This window comes from Falco peregrinus, chromosome Z (assembly GCF_023634155.1).
Source record: "Falco peregrinus isolate bFalPer1 chromosome Z, bFalPer1.pri, whole genome shotgun sequence".
Lineage (NCBI taxonomy): Eukaryota > Metazoa > Chordata > Aves > Falconiformes > Falconidae > Falco > Falco peregrinus.
This window is the reverse complement of record NC_073739.1, coordinates 48169706-48190376: the sequence shown is the minus strand read 5'-3', so window position 1 is coordinate 48190376 and position 20671 is coordinate 48169706. Positions and strand designations below refer to the sequence as shown.

The window sequence follows — 20671 nt, the reverse complement described above, 5'->3', positions numbered from 1 at the left end:
TTTTTATTGTTGCCCCTCACATAAGGTTTATCTTTCTTTCCCTAGGCATTTATTTGCAGGTGGATAACTGCTATTGCTGGTTGTGCATTTTGCTTTATCCTGAACCATTGACGACAGTTTAGGGTGGTAGCACTATAATGTCATTTAAAGATGGGTGTTTTGCACACAGTGCTGTGCTGGCAGTTCTTAAGTTAGTGTTGATGATAAATTGCATCTGCACACCTCATTTTCCCTACCTCTAATAGCATTATTGAATAGAACTTTTTCGGGTTGCACATTTCAGTGTTTCATTATTAATAACTGTTCACTATGGAGCTTAGCAGATTACTTTTATCGTCCAGTTCCATGCAGTTAGTTTCAGAACACACACAATTTTTTGTAAAAGGCTTGCTTTCTTCCAGATACTAAGCCTTTTTATTAATTTTTAGACCTGTGCTAACTTCATAAAGGTTCCAATGACTTCAGTGTCAGAGCAGCACTTAGATGACTGGAGATGTACCCTTCTCGTTAGGAAAATTAATTAATTCTTAAAATATGGCAAAAGTATTGAAATAAGCAGCTGTTGTAGCTCTGTATGTCTATACAGGGCTACATACTTCCAAGGTCCTGGCAGGTATGTGAACAGTGTTTCTAGCTTGCTGCCTGATAAATGATCCTGCTTGTCACCTTGCAGGATTCAAGTGCTAGACAGGCAACAAGTTTTTCTGCCTTTTGCATGCTGGCACCTTGGAAGATTGCTATGAGGTAATAACCTTAACCTTTCTAGTCTTTGTATGTGGATTGTAAAAAGACTCCAGCTTTAGTAAAATATTTACAGAATCAAGGAAGGGGGATGTTAACTTATATGCACAGCCTTCATACAAATTTTAGAGAAATTAATGTGAAGTGCTAGGCTTCTAGTCCCAGATATGAAGGCCAGACCTGTAATATATGCATACTTTGTGATCTTAGTATTTGTTTTCCGAACATGCTTAAAGTAATCCATCATATCAGCCAGCTTTCTGAAAGTCCCTGTGTCTTCAGATTATTTGCCTGAACAGAAACACCCCTCTGGAAGAAAAAATTGTTTGAGGAGCAGAGGGAGAACCCAATGTAAAAAAACCCCCAAACCCCTGAAACCCAGAAAGCCCCCAAAACAAACAAAACCCCCCTATCCCCTCTTCTGAGCTTGATAAATTGTTCCAGTGACTGATTCTTCCTTAGTGAAAATACATTCTTTTTTCAGGCTGATTTTGCAAGTTTAATTTACCAACCTCTGATTTTTGTATGCTACCCTGACAATTCTTGCTGTATGAAATTCCTAGACCAGTGACACTGTCCTGTAATCTAATCCTTGTTAGCTTTTGCTTACACGAAAGGATGTGTTTTCCTATGCCTTCATGAGACAGCTGTAAAAAATCTGCAAAAGTTTCATTATTCTTTACTTTAGTTTTGCTTCTGGCAGAACAAATTACATACTTCAGTCTTCCATCCTGCCCAGCTTTTCCTCCACCTGCTACTTAAAAGATAGTCACGGTTTGATGCAGGTATCACACTTCCAGGTGGTTTAGATGGCCTTCATCATTGACTTTGGAAGTGGAGAAGGTGTTGGTGGTAGATTCATCTGAGAACAGGTGACTGTTAGGCCTCAGTACCTTGTCAAATGTCAGAGGGCTGACAGTAAAGTGGAGGTCTCTAGGCTGGTGGTATGGCCAGCCTTTCTCCTTTCTTGCTTCTTTCACTGCCTGAAAAAAAGGAAAAATAAATAACTGGTAAGTGGGATGATGGTCACCTGTATTGGTCTCGAGTGCTGAAGAGTTTTACCTATGCTTTAAAGACTAGATTGATATGTGACATGTAGTTCAAGTTTTTCTGTGGGTGTTACTTGGCGCCCACTGCTAGAGCCTGGTGCTGCTACTAGTGACTCAAATCAGGCCTCACATTTGAACAGTGATCCTTAGTCGTTAAAAAAAGAAAAATCGGATCAAGACTTTTCAAGTAGAGATTTTGTTTTAATGGTTTCCTGGAGTTCCTAAAAAAGTGTTCTTTTGATGGTGTAGCAGTTTTAGCAAAGCTGGTAAAGTGAGCTGGTAGTACCAACTATTCTCTATTTCTATAGCTGCTCTTATTTTGAAGGTAGTTATTTTGCACACTTGTTTTCTGCATTATAGATCCAAATGTGATTTCTTTATGTTTCAGGAGCACTCCTCATCCATTAATCACTGTCCTTGAAAACAGACCTGATTGCTGGCCGGTTCTACTGCAGCAGATAACAGTATTTTTCCAGCAGTGTCCAGAGAGGTAAATGAATGCATAATTAAAAAATAGCAAATGTGTTTGTATGGTGTGAGTGTAACTTTTTTTCTTGAAGGCAGCTGCAAAGAGCAGTAAGAATTGTCTTTTGAAAAGTTAATGACACCATTTGAAGGGTAAACATAAAATATTAAAAAAATACTGAAATGATTCATCAGCAACCAATTTTTATAGGTCTCTTGAATTCTTGATAGAATTTTTATGGACTTTATGGATATGTAAAAATTTGTGCAAAATTGATAGCACATCTGGAATTGTTTTTAAAAAATAAGCCCTTTATTTGCTTTGTCAAGTTTTTCACTGCTTAGTCGAAAAAGATGACTACTATGCAGGTATAAGTCAGCTATACAAAATGGTGAGATGATAAAGGGAAAGCACAGATGATAACATCTCACAGTAAAGGATGAGATCTTTAAAAATCATGTATGCTGCTTGATTTAAAAAAAAAAAGACAAAATCAGTGGTACAGCTTTATTATAGAGTACCTTTAACAGTGAACAAATATTAAAGCTACCAACAGTTTCAACATTTCTTACGCTTATTTCCAAGGAACTTCAGTATAAGATACCAAATGCTGTAGCAGCCTTAAATCCAAATGCTTTCAGTGATTTTTATACCTAAATGTATGCTTTTTCAGATAAAAGTGTCTTTTTTTTTTTTTTTTCTCCTGTTCTGGAAGTCTCAAACAAATCCAACAGAGTAATATACAGTGAATTGACTTCTGTATTCTGTTGTTCTGAGTGAACAAATAAATTAATATCTTAAATGGCTAGCGGGTGTAGACTACATGATCAACAGTAAGACTTCCAAGCAAAAGTGTGTTTTGTTCCATTTAATTAATTTAGAGTATCTTTAAAAGACTGTTTGTAGACTTGTTCTTCCACTGAGCTGCTAAATCTGGGATTCGTGAATGGTCTGATCAGATGTCTGAATGGTAGAATAAACTGTGGACTTTTTGCTGGTGGCTGGTTGAATTGCCGTGGTTTAACCCCAGCCACTAATTAAATACCACACAGCTGCTTGCTCACTGCCCCCCTCACCCAGGGGGGTGGGGAGGCGATAAGAACAGTTTTATAATTGAGACAAAATAAAAACAAAAGAACAGTAATAACAATAACAGTTGGAATGGAAAGGGGGGAGAGCGGGAGAGGAATGAAATCCATAGGGAAGGAAGAAAAGAATACAAATGATTCACCACACAGTTGCTTGCCATGTGCTGATGGATGCCCAGCAAGTCCCCCAGCAGCAATCAGCAGCCCTGACCGACACCCCCCCACCCCCCCTCCATCCCCTGCCCCGGTTTATATACTAAATGTGACATCCCATGGTATGGAATACCCCTTTGGCCAGTTCAGGTCAGCTGTCCTGGCTGTGTCCCCTCCCAACTTCTTGTGTCCCTCCAAACCTCCCACCAGCAAGGCCTGAGAAACCAAAAAGTCCCTGACCACACTGTTCCCACACCAAACACAAAACACAGCACTGCACTGGCCACCAAGAAGAAAACTAAGTCCATCCCAGCTGAAACCAAGATGTGAATTAAAACAGGAATTGTTCTTGCTGAAAAGGAAAATATCTCAAACTCCCTTTGCTGCTTTTTGTGCAGAGGTTTATGTGGAATAAAGTTCTGGACTGGGAATGTATAATCATGGAATCATTTGGGTTGGAAATGACCCTTAAGAATACTGAGTCCAACCATTAACCTAGTGCACGCAAGTCCACCACTAAACCATGTCCCTATGCACGATGTCAACAAGTTCCACCTGTGTTGACATATATCTGTTACTGAGTCTTTGTAAAGCTTTGTGTCAGGCTAAGTCTTGTTTAAAACTGACTTTTAATTCTGATTCTCTGTATATTTGTTAATGTATTGATCACTAGCTTTATTTGATTGTTTTAATAATGTCAGGCAAGAATGGCAGGTATTCCTGACAAGGTCAAACCAAGAGAATTGTTCTGTGATAATTTTTTTACTGGGAAGCCATCTTGGCTAAAGCAGTTCTTGTTTCATGTAGCTGTTCAAGACCACTGGGCAAAAACTGGCAAGGAATGGATGTCTCTAATTGAAATTGGGGTTTATGTGTCTTAAAAAGATATTTCTGAATTATCTTTTCCAAATGCTACTTCAGAGTGGTACACTAGTCTTTCATGACATTCAGCAAGGAAAGTAACTTTCTTGAGTCATTGAGGTGGGGAAAAAAAAGGAATAAGAGTGTCATAATCTGCAAGTACATATTGAGTAGTATTCGTGCTTAAATATTGAGTCCTTTCACAAGTGTACTTCACTGTATGGTTGCCATATAAGGTCTTACAACAGTATTTCATGCTGGTATGAGAATTTTCGTGAGACTTACTAATGCCTTTCATAACATGTTTCTGTTAATTGCATCCTGTAAATTATTGCACAGAATGCCACATAGCTTGGGTTTTCCTTGTGATTTTTTAAGTTTTCAGTAGAAAGTGTCTTGGCAAGCTTATTTCTTGATCTACAGGGCACAGACTTCATGTGTTGCCCTCATGGCTCCATTTCTAAGATACCTGTATTGCGAACCATCTCAGTTACGGGAACATGCTGAACTGCGAATGGGTTTACTTAAGATCTTACTTCAGCCTCATGGTCCAAAGCACAAAGAAACACCCTCTGAGCTGGAATGCCAGATTCTTCAACTTCTGTGTGATTTGATTCCACATCTTCAGGTACAGTTGTTGCCTGACCCCACCTTTTACAAATGAATGCTATCAAAGAAATAGTATTATTATTATTGTCTTTCAAGCATGCCAACACAATATTCTCTTCCATTTCCTATAGACCTGATTTGTTGATAGTACTGAAATCTATAAAACTGGCTTTTTCTGGTAGAAGGTAGAAGTTTTTGTAATTGTTCAAATCTGGTACACCTGCGTCATGGTTTAACCTCATACAGTAATGAAGTGCCACGCAGCCTCCTGCTCGCTCCCCGCTCCCCCAGAGGGCTGGGGAGGAGAATTGGAAAGGATTGTAAAACTTGAGGGCTGAGACAAGAACAATTTTATAGTTGAAATAAAATAAAAACAAAAGAACAATAGTTATGATAACAATAACACTGAGAATGAAAAGGTGGGAGGAGAGAGGAATGAAACCCAAAGGGAAAGGAGAAAACTAGTGCCACACAATGTAACTGCTCACCAGTTGCTGACTGATGCCCAACTGGTCCCTGAGCAGCAAATCAGCAGGCCCTGGCCCATACCCAGCACCCCTGCAGTTTATATACTGAGCACAACATCCCATGGTATGGACTACCTTTTTGGCTAGTTCAGATCAGCTGATCTGGCTGTGTCCCCTCCCAGTACAAACACCACCCAGCAATAAACAGTAGTTACCAATGCTGTTTATAAACCAAATCCAAAACACTGCACTGCACTAGCCACCAAGGACAAAATTAAGTCTATCCCAGCCAAAACCAGGACAACCTGCTAAGGTGACAATTGAAGCACCTATTTACCATAATTATTTGCTAGTAGTCACCTCAGAAAACTTGTAGAGATACCCATGAGAGTGAAAATATTGTTAAATGGTGAGGTATTTGTTAAAACCATGCAATTTTTAACTTAACATGGATAATACTGAAACAAAACAAGCTGTACGAGAAGTATGATTTAAGTACTCCTAGGTAGTCCTTTCTCTCTTTGTAACAGAGAGGTTAGTAGATCTGAAGGTGGAAAATCCCTCTGGAATGCTGAAGTTATTGTATGTGTTTTAAAGTTGCACAGTGATACTTGGTAGGAGCTTGGGATTTAAACTTTGTCCCCTTTGGATAGGCGGTCTACAGTGCTAATTAACATTAACAGCACTGCTTTTCATCATGCTTTGCTGTGATGTTGGTTGAGCATTTTTGTACCTATGTACTTTTTCCTTCCTCCTGAGCATTAGAGCAACATCTTCATTTTCAAATGTATTTGGTCAAACATGAGGTGCTTCGGTATTACTGCCATAGATCAATATACTCAAACTACGGCCCATGGGCTGGATATGGCCCCCCAGGGTCCTCAGTCCGGCCCCCGGTATTTACAGAACCCCCTGCCCCGCCCCGCCCCCCCCCCCCCCCCCCCCCCCCCCCCCCCCCCGCCAGGGGTTGGGGGAGGGGGGAAACCAAGCAGCTGCAGACGGCTGCCTGCCACTGCATCCGCGTGCCAGTCCCCTGGTTAAAAAGTGTGAGGACCCTTGCCATAGAGAGAGGGTTTGATAATATCGATAATGTAAAGCTAAATAGGCTTGATATGAGGATACTTGGCAGCATCTTCCTCCTGAGGAATTTTACTAGTGAAGTCTACTTTCTACTGCTAGCTGCTTTCTGCAGTCTTTTGGACTAATAGTAACTTGTATTATACACATTTATCTTGGTTCAGGTCTAGTCTCTGTGATGACAGGTACATGCTGACTTCTTCTGGTCATGGGACATTCCTGATTTTGCCTTCAAGTTATACCTGAACTTCAGGATAACATTGTGTCCTGAACGTATGACCAGGCTTCTGACTTGGTAACATTTAGCTATAAAACTGGTGCTGAGGGAAACTTAGAAAAATTAGTTATGAAACTTTCTTTCCTCCATGCTTGTTGGTGCTTTTTTTTTTTCTAGAAATCTGTTGCAGTTTTTAAAGCTCAGATTATTTAAAGCTCAGATTAATACATGACTGTTTTGTCTTGCCTGATACAACTTTCACAATGGAAAGGGAAGTTCTTTCTTCAAGAAGCCTGTTTGATGGGCTGTTTTATAACCTGTCATTCCTTCTTCTTTCTCTGAACCTCAGGTTGTTCTTATCCTTCCTTTAAGCTCAGCCTTATTTAGTGCTCCTTATTGTATGAATGCTGGAGTGCTTCCAAGTCATTTTGTCTGACAATATCAACCAAGCTATCAAAAGTACAGTTCATCACCTGCAGACTTCACTGTTGAAAAATTCAGCAGACCTGAGACTTCTAATTAGAGCATATTATTCATAGAATTTGTTCAAAGGGACTAAAAATTGAGATGTTAGCCTTACTGCTGGCTCCAGAGTTTGGATGGGAACAACTGAGTGCCTGGAAGTAAAATTTCAAAAGCAGAAATGCTGTCATTTAATACATTAGGATTTTGCGGCAACCTGCTTCTTTAAACCTCTTTGCTTGGCTTTCGGGTATGGAGATACTGCTTTTGGGTATTGCACTTCAGCTTTTCATCTTTGTAGTAGGTAGGTAATGTGGTGGTCTAGGGGCTGGTAACACCACTGCCTTTGTCTTTTCAGACATATGTGAAAATCTTAGTGGTGTGGTTTAACCCCAGCCAGTGACTACGCACCACACAGCTGCTCACTCACTGCCCCTGTGTTGCGATGGGGGAGAGATCTCAGATGAGTGAAAACCAGAAGACTCATGGATTGAGATACAGACAGTTTGATAGGGAAAGCAAAAGCCGCACAAGCAAGCAAAGCAAAACGGGGAATTCTTTCACCACTTCCCATGGGCAGGCAGTTGTTCAGCCATCCCCAGGACGGCAGGGCTCCATCATACTTAACGGTTACTCAGGAAGGCAAACGCCACTATGCCAGAAGTCTACCCCTTCCTCCTCCTTCTCCCAGCTTATATACGCAGCGTGATGTTCTCTGGTATGGAATACCCCTTTGGCCAGTTGGGATCACCTGTCCTGGCTGTGTCCCCTCCCAGCTTCTTGTGCCACTCCAGCCCTTTAACTGGCAGGGCCCGAGAAACTGAAAAGTCCTTGACTTTAGGGCAAACATTACCCAGGAACAACTAGAAACATCTGTGTGCTATCAACATTATTCTCACACCAAATCCAAAATACAGCACTGCACCAGCGACTGGGAAGAAAATTCACTATCCCAGCTGAAGCAAGGACAGTTGGTTACATTACAAAGGAGGCAATAATCCTAGAGCATGATGTTTCCATTACAAGAGTATCTACCTGCTACATTGAATCCCACGCAATTTGTTTTATGTTGCTGAGAGTGCTCCAAGAGCTGAATTAATTTGCCATTGGTTTTGAGGGAAAAAAGATTTTTTTCTCATCAGTTACCAAAAAATCTTTTTATTCTTTTACATTTCTAATTTTACTTCAAAACATTAAATAGGAGGTCATGTATTTTTTGTGAAGAATTTAAGAGATTCCTGTATTTAGTTTATAATTGTGTTTTTTCAAAGTCTAAGTAATATTTGCAATGGAAACATTGCAAAGCTAGTAGAAGTAATTCTAAACTCAGGGAATTCTGTGTGGGTAGAAGGGGAACTAAATCAGTCTCTATTCTGTTTTTTAACCTCTCTACAGCTTAAGGACTTACTGCAAGTTACAGAAGCCTTTTTTTTTCTACAAGAACTATTCCTTAGCCTACTACGCTATCCTGTGTTTTGGAAAGTTCAGTTGTCACATTTTTGTCTGCAACTGTTAAGCTTCTGTGAAGTGTGTTTAAATGTAATGGGAGAATGCTCATCTTTGATCTCTTTAATAGAGGACAACTTTGAGCTCTTGAAAGAGGTAAGAATTATTAGGGAAAAAAATAAAACAATTTTATTGAATTTAAATAATATTCTGTTTAGTACAGTATTTAAATACATGGCATTCATCAGAATGTGACCTATGTTGTTTCAACAGCTTCTAATTTTTTTCAACCAATTGCAGGTTGAAGACCTTCACAAGGCAAAAATGTAACATATATACATTAACCTTTTAGTATGGAGTTGGTTTAAACAGAGCTAAAGTGGTTTGAACAACGTAACAAATTAAAATGTTGTAGTTATTCAGTTAAAATGCTATTTTTACACTATTTATTTTCATCATTGTGTGTACTGTGTTGCTGTGTGTGCATTTAGTATGTTTCATGAAGAAACTTGTTACAGTCTGGGTTGTTGCCCGTCTGTACTGTTCAATGGTACTGAAAAACAAGACTTGAACCCCTCTTTTTTTCCTTGTAGGTATTTCCAGTGGAACAGTGTATAATTGGGCTAGCACTTCTACTGCTGCAAATGCCAGAAAGTCAGCAAAAGTCTGTCTTGAGTCTAGGTAAAGTTTTTCTTGTGTAAGAGGAATCCATACTTCCAAGACAGACATTGTTTCTTCATGTTTATGAAAATAAGCCCTGCATTGACCTGAAGTTGGATTGGGCAGTGAAGTATCTTTTTGTATGGGCAGGATTTTTCCTGCTTTAAAAAGTAACTTTTGATCTGATGGTAATAAGGATAAATTTTCCTGCTACACTGACTTTTTCTGTGGATGTTACTGTATTCTGAGCTCCCTGCTATCTTGGAGCTTATGTGTTTCATTTTTGAGTCAAAAACAGGATATTCTCAGCTGAGATTCATGCATCCTGAATGGTTCCTTTTGACAGATATTGAGAGCAGGCCTGACAGTCATGGCAGTGTTTGACTGAGCTGTTGACTTAGAAGTTTTGATTAGTGGAGTTATTTCAGTAAAAGCAAAGGACAGTGCTACGTTCCGTTGTTGTTTTTCTTGCTGCCATCAGGTACTTGGCTATAAACAACAGAAATGTGTGGGTCTCTTAAGCTGAATTGGAGTTTTACCAAAAAAGTCTTCTGCACTTCAGCTCTAGTATGCACATACTGTAATTCTGGGGACTGTTAACGCTGCTTGACCAGAGTGTTGCCTAAAAATGTTTGTGTCATGCCAAAAAGTACCAACCATGTTAGTTCTTTTTTCCCAAGTAATCTTTGTTTTTCCCCACCTTGTCTTAAATAGCCTACAAGCTCCTTTCCTGTTCAGAAACCCAGAACATCTCAATCACAGTCCTTACTTTGGTGATGCCTGTGCTACAGATGCTATCTTCTACAACAGTTGGGGACTGCCTATCAGAGGATTATTCTGGAACTACCAGGCAGCAGCTGGCTGTAAATCTTTTAGGAATATTACAGGAAGAAGGTGTGAAGGATAAAAAGGAATTGGTAAAGTTATACAGTTTCTTCCTTCTTCTAGGGCAGGTAACAGATGCATAGGGTGTGGGGCCCCGTACTGGTCCCTGGGGGACCCCACTTGTGACAGGCTGCCAGCCTGAGTAAAAGCCATTGACCAGCACCCTGAGTGTGGCCTGTGGGACACCTGCCTGCCCATCTCACAGATCACCCACCCAGGCTGTACCCTGACAGTGTGTCCAGGGGGAGGCTGTGGGAAACGTGTCAAACGCTTTGCTGAAGTCCAGGTGAGGCGCATCCACTGCTCTCTCCATGTCAACAGAAGATGTTGTTTTGTTGTAGAAGGTTGATCAGGTTACCTTGGCATGATTTGCCTTTGGTAAATCTGTGCTGGACTTTCCCAATCACCACCGGCTTCATTTGGCTTGTAACAGTTTCTAGGAGGACTCGTTCGACCACTTTCTCAGGGACTGAAGCAAGCTGATGGGCCTGTAGTTTCCTGGGTCCTCTTCTGGGCCATTCCTGTAGATGGGTGTGACATCTACCCTCTGCCAGGCGTCAGGAATGCCCCCTGATCTCCACCACTTTTCAAAGATGACAGGCAGTGGCCTCGCAGCAGTGTCAGCAACTTCTGTTAACACCCTGGGGTGGATTCCCTGCGGGCCCATCCACTGATGTGGGCTGAGCCCTTGCAGAGGGCCACTGCTGGTGGGTCACCATGTGCACCGTGGTAGCTACTTGGTCCTGTGGTCTAGGGTCCAGCTACGCTGGTAGAGACACAGGCAAGGAAGGTCTTAAGAACCTCTGCTGTGTCAGCATTATTAGTAAATTGTTTCTCTGCCCTGCTCAGTCATGGGCCTGTGTCTTCCCTGTGCTTCTGCTTAACTGCTTAGGTATCCAAAGAACCCTTTCTTCTTCTTGATGTCTCTGGCCAATTTCAGGTTGTAGCAGAGCCTTAACCTTCCTGTCTACATCTCTGCATGCCCTAGCAAGGTTCTTGTAGTCCTCAGTGGGTGTATGGCTGCCTTTCCACAGCCAGTATGCTTCCTTTTTGCTTTCAAGCACATCCAAAAGCTATATTCAGTGGTTTTGGTTTTTTTTCCCCCAGTGATGTTAATAGGAAACAGTTATACTTGTAGTCCCAAGATTTTGAAAAATGTTAGGATGTGGCTAACCTGCACATCTACTTTGCCATTGAGGGATTTTATACATATCTTTCAGTGTTGACACACTGGAATTTTCTACCTGACCTACTTGAACCAAGTGCAGCATTAAAATAAAAATATGGTGATAGCTTGTTTTCATGAAGCTATTTCATGAAATAAAGGGAGAAGGGAGTTAGTACAATTGTGTAGCAAAACCTTTGTACTTTGGGGAAGTACTGTGGAATGGGAAATACCAATACAATATTTCAGGCTCCACCAATTTTAGTAGTTTTTTTTCCAGGTATTAACCCCCCCTGAAAAAACAAAACACCACACCACACCCCATAATAGTCTGATCTTGATTTCAAGTCCTACAATCTTGTAGGGGCTGGCAACTGAACAATGCAACTTACAGATCCTGAAGCTCTTCTTAGTCCACTGTATGTCCTTGGATAAACTTTAAATATCTTTATCTATAAATGGCATTTTCACAGTTATATCCAGAAGACATTTTTGGTTTCAAGTGATCTTGCCAGCCAGAAAGACAGCATTATAGATCGCTGATTTTTTTACCTACAGTAGTTGAAAAGCATAAGTAGTGGAATGATCTGATTTTAATTTTATTCGTAAAAGGGCATCTAAAGTGCAGGGGCATTCTACCTTCCATTAGCCAAAATAAATTTGCATTGCATTGAACACATGATTAAAATAAAATTCTGCAGTTCTGTGGAGAACAGCTTTTGCCACTCAGAATCTCTTTTTTCTTGCTAATTTAAAGGTGAGTGGGCCCTGCCCTCTTGGAGTCTGAATTCCTTGTTTAATGTTTGTTTGGAGACTATCAAATACTTTCTCGACCTGTTTTTTATATAAATATTCTTCATTTAATTACTGCCTGCCAACTAATATCTTGATAATGGAAAGATTCTGAAAACATAGCATTTTCTAAGGAAACAATAAGTAGGAAACATGATTTTTCTTGGTTTAAGCTTTTTTGTTTTAATCAAAAACTTTGAACTTCCAAATGAACTTGCAGCAGCTTTAAGATATATATACTTTTACATAAATAAATCCCTGAGTTATGAGGATTCTTCATTTATATTTTACTACTTTTCTGCTTCTAAATGTTATTTTCCGTGACTGCATCTATAGAACGTTTTGTTCTGAAAAGTGAAATAGTTAAAAAATGTAAAGGCAAATTAACTGGAACTGTGGTGTTTTATTAAGTGAATTTCCTTAAAGTAGATGATACTTACACTGTTGTGATGTACCTGTGTTGTGGTTTATCTCCTGCTGGCAACTAAGCACCACACAGCTGCTCACTCACATACCCCTGGATGAATGGGGGAGAGAACTGGAAGAGTAATAGTGAAAAAAGTCATGGGTTGAGATAAAGCCAGTTTAATAGGGAAAGCAAAAGTCACACAAGCAAGCAAAGCAAAACAAGGAATTCATTCACCACTTCCCATGGGCGGGCAGGTACTCAGCCATCCCCAGGACAGCAGGGCTCCATCACACATAACAGTTACTTGGGAAGACAAATGCCCTTTCTCCTTCTTCGGCCAGCTTTATATGCTGAGCATGACATACGGTATGGAATATCCCTCTGGCCAGTTGGGGCCATCTGTTCCAGCTGTGTCCCCTCACAGCTTCTTGTGAAGCCACCCACCTACCTGCTGGTGTGAGGAGGAGAAAATGCCTTGGCTGTGTGTAAGCCCTGCTCAGCGATAGCCAAAACAACCTTGTGTTACCAACACTGTTGTGGTCACAAATGCAAAACATAGGCCTATACTAACTGCTAAGAAGAAGATTAACTCTATCCCAGCAAAATCTGCTATTGTCAGAAACGGAAGCTTTTAACTTACTCCAGTGATATTGTGTCCATTTTAGTGAGGAAGTAGCACAGCTGTTAACAACAGGAACAGGAATGATGGATGCCAGATAAAGGGGGAACTCATGGATGGGGAGTTAGCAACCCATTTAAATATCCTTAGTGCAAGAATTCATATAAAGAACTGTAAAGAAATGTATTGCAATTTATTCTTAACATTTATTGCATTAGGACCCTGAGAAAAAGATTTGTTTTGGGTGCCAGAACTGGATTAGTTAATGATTTTTCTTTTTTCTTTCATAGTACCTAATTTGTTTGAGAATTTTGTTTGTTTTACTTGTTCCCAGGTGTCCTGCAAACTTCTTTTCCCCATAACCAGCTCTTACAGCTCATTGTATACAACGTGGAAGATCATAGAGCTCATGAAAGAGAAATCTGCAGTTACTAACTGGTTATCTTCAGTGAAATCACTGCTGCCTGTTACCACTCAAGTCCCTGTCCATGTTTTTCTTGTACTGGCTTATCTACTGATCCAAGAAAATGGAAACACTCTTCGTGATGTACTCCAGGCCATTACAGAAATAGCCAAGACTGATTGTTCTCAGGTGAAAACTTACTGTTAGTAGATGTTTTTTACAGGAATTGGACTGGATTCTGTAGCCTGAGAGAGGCAAGGCTGCCACATCTTCATGACCCCAGGTCCAACAAGTGCAAAACTCTGTCTGTATTCCCAGTAGGTACATACACATGCCGTACATGCATACACTGTGTATTTGTGCTTATATGTATATAAGGCATACACAGAATACTCACAAGAACACAGAGCAGCACCAGGGGCCCTATGCTGCTCCACTTTCTGGCTGAGTAGGGTGGAGGTCTGCTAGTAGGAATATGTGTACAATGTGTATATATATGTATGATAGGTACAGTATGGATCCCTCCAGCAGTGGAATACAGATGGTCAGTGTACACAACAGGTGGTCTCTGGATCTGGACATACAAGCCCCTGAGGCTGCAGCTTCAGTGCAGTTGCTGGTGCAGACTGCCCCCCACCCTGCAGAGAGATGCAGACACGCACATGCACAGCCTCTTCCACAGCTGATAGACGTCTGAGACTCCCCTGGACCCTGTGTAGGCAGCCCTCTCTGTGGTCTCACCTTCAGACAGACACATAGCGCACACACACATATAACCCGAGGCTGGCTGGAACTCACCTTTTATGCATCACAGTGAAATATGTATTGTGTCTCTGGTTTGGAGTATTTTTAAATTGTTTAGGCTTAGGAAAAAATACTGGCTTATTTGATGGTATTATCTTGTAAGTATGAAAATAACATAAGGAAGTTGAAAAGAGGCTACTAAACCATTTCTGATTTTTTGTGGCCTCATAGATTATTCTCTGTGTTCTTTTGTGCTTACTGGAAGACTGCCAGGTCCCTTGTGATAATCCATATTCTTGCTTAAAAATATATGCATAGTCTTTGTCTGCTTCCATGCTGCACCCAAGCCAGAATTACGCAGTATACTTGCACTTACCTAAATAACTTGGAAGGAATGGAGATATCTAGAAACAGTAATAGGTAATTATTTTAGAGGCATTATACAGAAACAGTCATGTGTTATTTATAAAATAAAAATGTAGGGAAGGGAGAAGTGTTGCTTCAAATTTCGTATGCTGTCATGAAGACAGGCTTCAGGGTTTTTTTAAACTGCTTTCTGTCTCAAAGAGTTACATGCTGCGACACAGATAAAAGAATAAATGTGTCCACAGGAAAAAATGAGAAAGTGTCAATGTCACAGCCAAACTGTAGACTACCTGTACTACAGTAGAATATATAGAAGTGCTGAGATACGGTGAGGGTCCCTGTCCCTTTCCCTCTCTCCTTTGTAATCAAGGTAGTAAGTTAATCTTCTCCTCTTTCCTCTGTAATCAAATACATTATTCTGCTGCTAGTGAAATTCTGCTGCTTTGTGAATCAGATGATTAGTGGTTGTATCTGTGGATATTGAATTGAAAAGCCACAAGTGATTGCCTTGCAAAACCTTGAGTTGAAGAACTGCGTTTCAAAACAAAACAGGGTCGGAAAGAGAAAATGTGCATTGAGAATCCTATCCTCATTGTTTTCATGTTTATTTTGACTTCATAAGGGGTTTCACAAACAGGACCTCCCATTTCCACACTGAATGATTTTGTAAGGAATCTCTTGTCTCTGCAGTAAATTAGTGGAGTATTTAAAAAACCTTGCTAAGTTTAAAAATAATTACTGTAGTTGATTTTGCAGACACTGTTCTGGTTATACTTTATTTTTGTGTTTTCTTACCCTTTCCATGAGGAGAGCCTACAGAGGACTCCTCCCCCCCAGAGTAAATGCATTTGTATGGTGCAAGATTAGTGATAATATTAGGTCTGTGTTTAGCTGAGGCATTTTGGAGTAATGTTCTGAAACACTATGGAAGAAAATCCAAAAATCTTTTTAAAAGTCTGAGGAATGAAGAGTAATACATGGGCTTTTAGGCTGTCTTAAATCAAATCATTGAAAAGGCTGTACTGACACATGTGATTTATGAAAGATTTAATACAGTCCTTCTAATCGGATGAATTTTCTTGTTGGGCAAAACCTGTTAGTTATTACACTCTGTGCAACCAGCTGTGCTGTGAGGAGAGGAAAGTAAATCATCTGACTGAGAGGTCACTGGTGAATAGTAGCACAAGATCTGTTACCATTATTAGAGGATTATGAGGCTCTAGAGGACATCTGTTTTTTTATGGCCTTTCAACTGCTGGAGTAAAATACTGTGATGGTAAATGACACCCTTATGGGATTTCCATCTGAAGATGCATTATTTTGTGTTTCTGGGGGACTGGGAGTGCAGTAAAAAAATAAATAGGTAAAATACATTTTTATTTCAGTAAAAAAATGTTTAAGGATAAGTTGAACTGGATTTGGCTCTCTCAGGTGGTGCCTAATGATGTTGTTCTGTGTCTGATTATGTGAGCTTTGGAGAGTAGCTGTAGGGAAACAATCATATTATAGTAAGATCTTGTGGACAGATTATTCATGGTTGAAGCTTCTTGGTTAAGATCCTGCTGGAGTACATGAAACTCTTGAAAACTAGAGTACTGAATACTTTCAAAAACCTGCTCATTCCACTGCCTTGCTTACTGGAGAAGTAAATTGGTGTTACGTGCCTTCCAAAATTCAGCCCATTTCACAGAAATGAAACCCGGAACTTTGCAGTGACATTTGTTTCCTGCCTTTTGGTTGGCTTTTTGTGGGGGATCTGGAATGATCTCTTAGTTTTAAAATTAACTCAGAAGAACACAACAGCATAGGCATGCAAGCAAAGGAAGTGTGGTGGGAATATGTAAAGTCATACCCTGCATTTAGAACTTAAAATGGGGACAGTGTATGTTAATATGTATTTGGATTATATTTTTTTGAAATGGGATTTTCTTTTTGAATATGGCTTTACTTATCTTGCTGTTTTCTGGCTGTCTCTTATTCTTTGTTCTGACACAAGGGCTGCATGAGGACAGTTTCTCTTCAGTGAAACGAGAGGAAATGTGAAGGAACAGAAGAGGAAGATTATCTTCCTCCCCTGCTATCTTCCCTTATCTTATGCTTTTGAAGAGTAACTGTCCTGTAGCTTAGAAAAAAGAAATCAGATCACCAAACTGCAGAGTGATAACAGTTCTCAGACCTATTTATTGAATAAAGGCACTTGGTCTGGCATTTTTAATCTTACTTTAAAAAGGAAAGTTATTGACATGCCTCTGCATAATTTTTTGAAGTTGCAAATCAATTTTAAAAAACAAACCCCATAATCTTGAAACGCTTCCAGGTTACTGATGGCAAATGTGACCTAACTGGCACATCTTCAAGGAGCGTGGGGGATGCAGATGGCAGTGTTGCCAGGCAGCATGGCATTCCCTCTCTGGAGCTGCTTCCTGCCTAGTGGGAGCTAATGAATTGTTGTATCAGCTTTTTGCCTTCCCCCCCTACCCGCCCCCCCTGCTTTGCTGTATTAGAACATTTTGGGGTTTTTCTACTCTTAAAAATTCAATTTACAGTTCAAAACAAGTACACTGAAAGAACAATACCTATAAAGAAATAAGTAACTGGTCTTACAGTAGTACGTGCTTCGTCTTTTCCTGTACTGGATGTTAGTGTAGAAGTTATTGTAGAATTTTCATTTAATACCTGTTCAGTGTAGAATAAACTTTGTAACTAGAAAATTAACACAAAGGACTTGGAATGAACTTCACATCACAGCTGATGAAGACTAGGCCTGAGTAGAGTGGTTAAAGGGTTTGAATGTTTTATAACTAAGGATTATGAATATAATTTATTATAATATGTATTTGAACATCATTCAGTCTGATGGCCATATGTGTAGTCCAGTGTAGGTACAACTGAGGTAAATGCAGGTAGTAGCCTATTGAATAGAGAGCTAGCTTAAGACCAAATGGAGTCGCATTAAGACCCTGCCCCTGGAAAAAGGAAGAGGCACTATGGGGAGAGATCAGAGGGAAGTTAGGTAAGGAGTTTCATCATTGTAATGACATATCTGACTACGCATTTTTATGTAGCCTTTTTGGCCAGCAGAGGGTAGACTAATGACAGCATTCATCAGGGATGAGTATAGTTTAAAGAATTAATGAAATCTTATTGTCAGGGTTGAGAGTCTTCCAACCATGCTGCTGCATACAAAACTTTCTGGATAATACTGTTAGAAGGCATTTCTTCCCTGTTCACACATTGTGTCAATAGTTGCATGGAAATTTTATGTATCTCAGTGGAGGAGCATGTGTGACATTTCTGATAATTTTGGGACTTAAAATGGTGATGCACGTTGCTGTGTGTGTTAATTATTTATGTTAGTTAATTACATTAGTTAATGATTGCTCCCCTTCCTCCAGAGGTATGGAATATCCATTGCTTCCTTGTTGCCCTGCAACTTCCCTTGTATCATTCAAACATTTAGGTAAATCAGGTGATGTATTTTTTTCTTAACACTCAAGGTACAACAGGTACCCAGAAATAAAACTGCCTCTATCAAGTCTCCTAGCCTCAAGGGGATTTTTTTTTCTTCCTGTATTACTTAGTTTCTGTGCAAGATTTCTTTTCCTGAAAGCTTGATTTAACCCAAACAGGTTCTTGCTTTGAGGTTATTGAATCTTTGGTATGCAAGTCTTCTTTTGGGTTCTATTTCATTTAATCAGGAGGTCAATTTTAGTTTTCTTCCTGTGTACTGAAGAATATAATTTTCTCTCGGGCAGTGCTGTTGTCCCTTTGACATGGGTGAAGTGGGGAGTATAACTGCATTCTGCATAGCTTAGTCTAAAATCATTACTGTTGGAGAGTGGAAAGGAAAGGTAGAGCAGCAAATTAAATCTTGTGTTATGAGTGAAGGTTTCATTTTTCTGTTTTTCAGTGTTAATGCAGAAATCTTATTACTGAATTTTGACTGGGACCAGAATTGATGTTAATCAAACTCTGCCATGTGCTCATGAGTTTGGAATGACATGCTCCCCCCACCTGCGTTTGTACTTCAAAGAATGTTATGATAGCAAGGACTATTCTTTATGAAGCAGGATTTATAAAATATCAATGAAAACATCTGTGTGCTTATCAGCATTGTTCTCACATCATAGCCAAAACACAGCACTTTACTAGCTACTAAGAAGAAAATTGACTCCATCTCAGCTGAAACCAGTACAAAGTTTTTTACTTGTCATACAAGAGAAAATCTGAGAGAAACTAAGAACAATGAGTTATGTTGCTTCTCGGGGTACGTTGCATTCAGAGGTATCTTACTTCTTGTTAGATTTTAGTCTTTCTTCTGCAGGACTGTTTATTCTGGATGAGTTAATTTTTTAATGAGAGAGAATCAGATTGTAATTTCAGAGCAACTTGCAAAGAACCACCACTGTTCTGGTGTAAGTCGGGTTTACAGCCACTTGAACAGGAGGAGTGTTGCCCATCTCATAACCTACCTTGAATTGTTGCAAAGTTGGTGTGACTTTATACAGTTAATGGTAATTTAGAAATACATCAGAATTATCTCTGCCTACAACTGTCTGGGCTACTTTGGTCTGCTGAGACAAGGTTGTTCGGTTGGCCTGGGAAAGAATTGGTTAAGAATGTTGGTTGAGAATGGTTGTGCTGGAGAATACAATGTAAAACCTAATCTTGGTGGCTGACTCTTTCTTGAGGTCCATCTGTTTTACCCTTAGCTGTAAGGTAGTAATAGTGTTTATTATAGATTCAGCTTTTGGGAGTGAAGAAGCAAAACAAAAGACTGTAAAAAACCAAAGCTAGCAGTATACTTCAGGTCAGAAGCTAAATTTGTCACTTAGAGCTTTGCATATTCAGATGAGCTATTCTCACTGCCACCTTCAATGCTGATCTATGCTATAAGATATGCGCAGTTAGATAAACAAATAACCTCCACTTAATTATCTCTGAAATTCTGAAAGTTGATTGACATATTTTATTACACATTGGCTTTTGAAACCTACAGTTGAAGCCTCGATTCCTATAGAAGCATCTATACAGATTTCCAGTTGTCTGTTTGCATAAATCTAACAGTCTTGTGGTATGTGTAAGGCAGGATGCTTAATTAACCCACTTGTAATTTACATTTTCTATGTAAAAAAATAAGTAATTCATCTAATGGAAGAAGTCTTGCTCATACAGCTTTTATTTAGAAAACTGATCATTATGTGGTATAATTGGAGGATTGAATGTTCTCTTTGAAATATTGGTGCTTCTTAGGAAGTTTTTTAGCTTGACAGATCCTGCATCATCTCTGTCTCTGATACCTTATTTCTGTATTGCTTATCTGCCATTCATTTTTTATGTAAGAGGTAACTTAAAATAAATTAACCTGTACATGTTGTGCTTTCACCCCAGGGGGCAGCTGAGCCCCACACAGCCACTCACTCCCCCCTGCTGGGATGGGGGAGAGAACTGGAAGAGTAAGAGTGAGAAAATATAGAGGAATGAAGCTGGGTTAATTAGCATTGATAATATACAGCTGTGGGCTGGCTTCAGGGGCTGTGGGTTGGCCGATGTAGATAAGGTGCAGCTGTGGCTGGTTCTGTTAAGTGATTGAGAGCAAATGGAAAGAGAGCAGCCAAGGAAGAAGCAAGAGAAGAGAGAGCGTGCCCTGGATGAGGAGGGGCTAGGAGAAGGCAGCAGAGGGGCTGGCATGAAGAGTGTGTTGGTATGAGATGGTAAAACACCTTGCTGGCTAGTTTTGAGAGTGCTGCGACAAGAAAACTAATGGGTTGAGATAAAGACAGTTTAATACGGAAAACAAAAGCTAAGTGCACAAGCAAAGCAAAATAGGGAATTCATTCACCACTTCCCTTGGGCAGGCAGGTGTTCAGCCATCTCCAGGAAAGCTGGGCTCCGTCATGTGTAATGGTTACTTGGGAAGACAAACGCCATCGCTCCAAATGTCTCCTCCCTTCCTCTTTCCGCCAGCTTTATATGCTGAGCATGACATCAT

At 40.0% G+C, this 20671-nt stretch overlaps 1 protein-coding gene across 2 annotated transcripts in view; it reads left to right on the top strand.

The window, feature by feature from the left end:
- FOCAD (focadhesin) overlaps positions 1-20671 on the top strand; it is a 121562-nt gene that overhangs the window by 22400 nt on the left and 78491 nt on the right. For both annotated transcript variants that reach the window (XM_055790331.1, XM_055790330.1), the window contains exons 7-12: positions 2179-2280; positions 4782-4986; positions 8586-8792; positions 9230-9317; positions 10011-10213; positions 13501-13758. In XM_055790331.1, the coding sequence (XP_055646306.1) occupies positions 2179-2280; positions 4782-4986; positions 8586-8792; positions 9230-9317; positions 10011-10213; positions 13501-13758 (1063 nt within the window). The remainder of the gene's footprint in view (positions 1-2178; positions 2281-4781; positions 4987-8585; positions 8793-9229; positions 9318-10010; positions 10214-13500; positions 13759-20671) is intronic.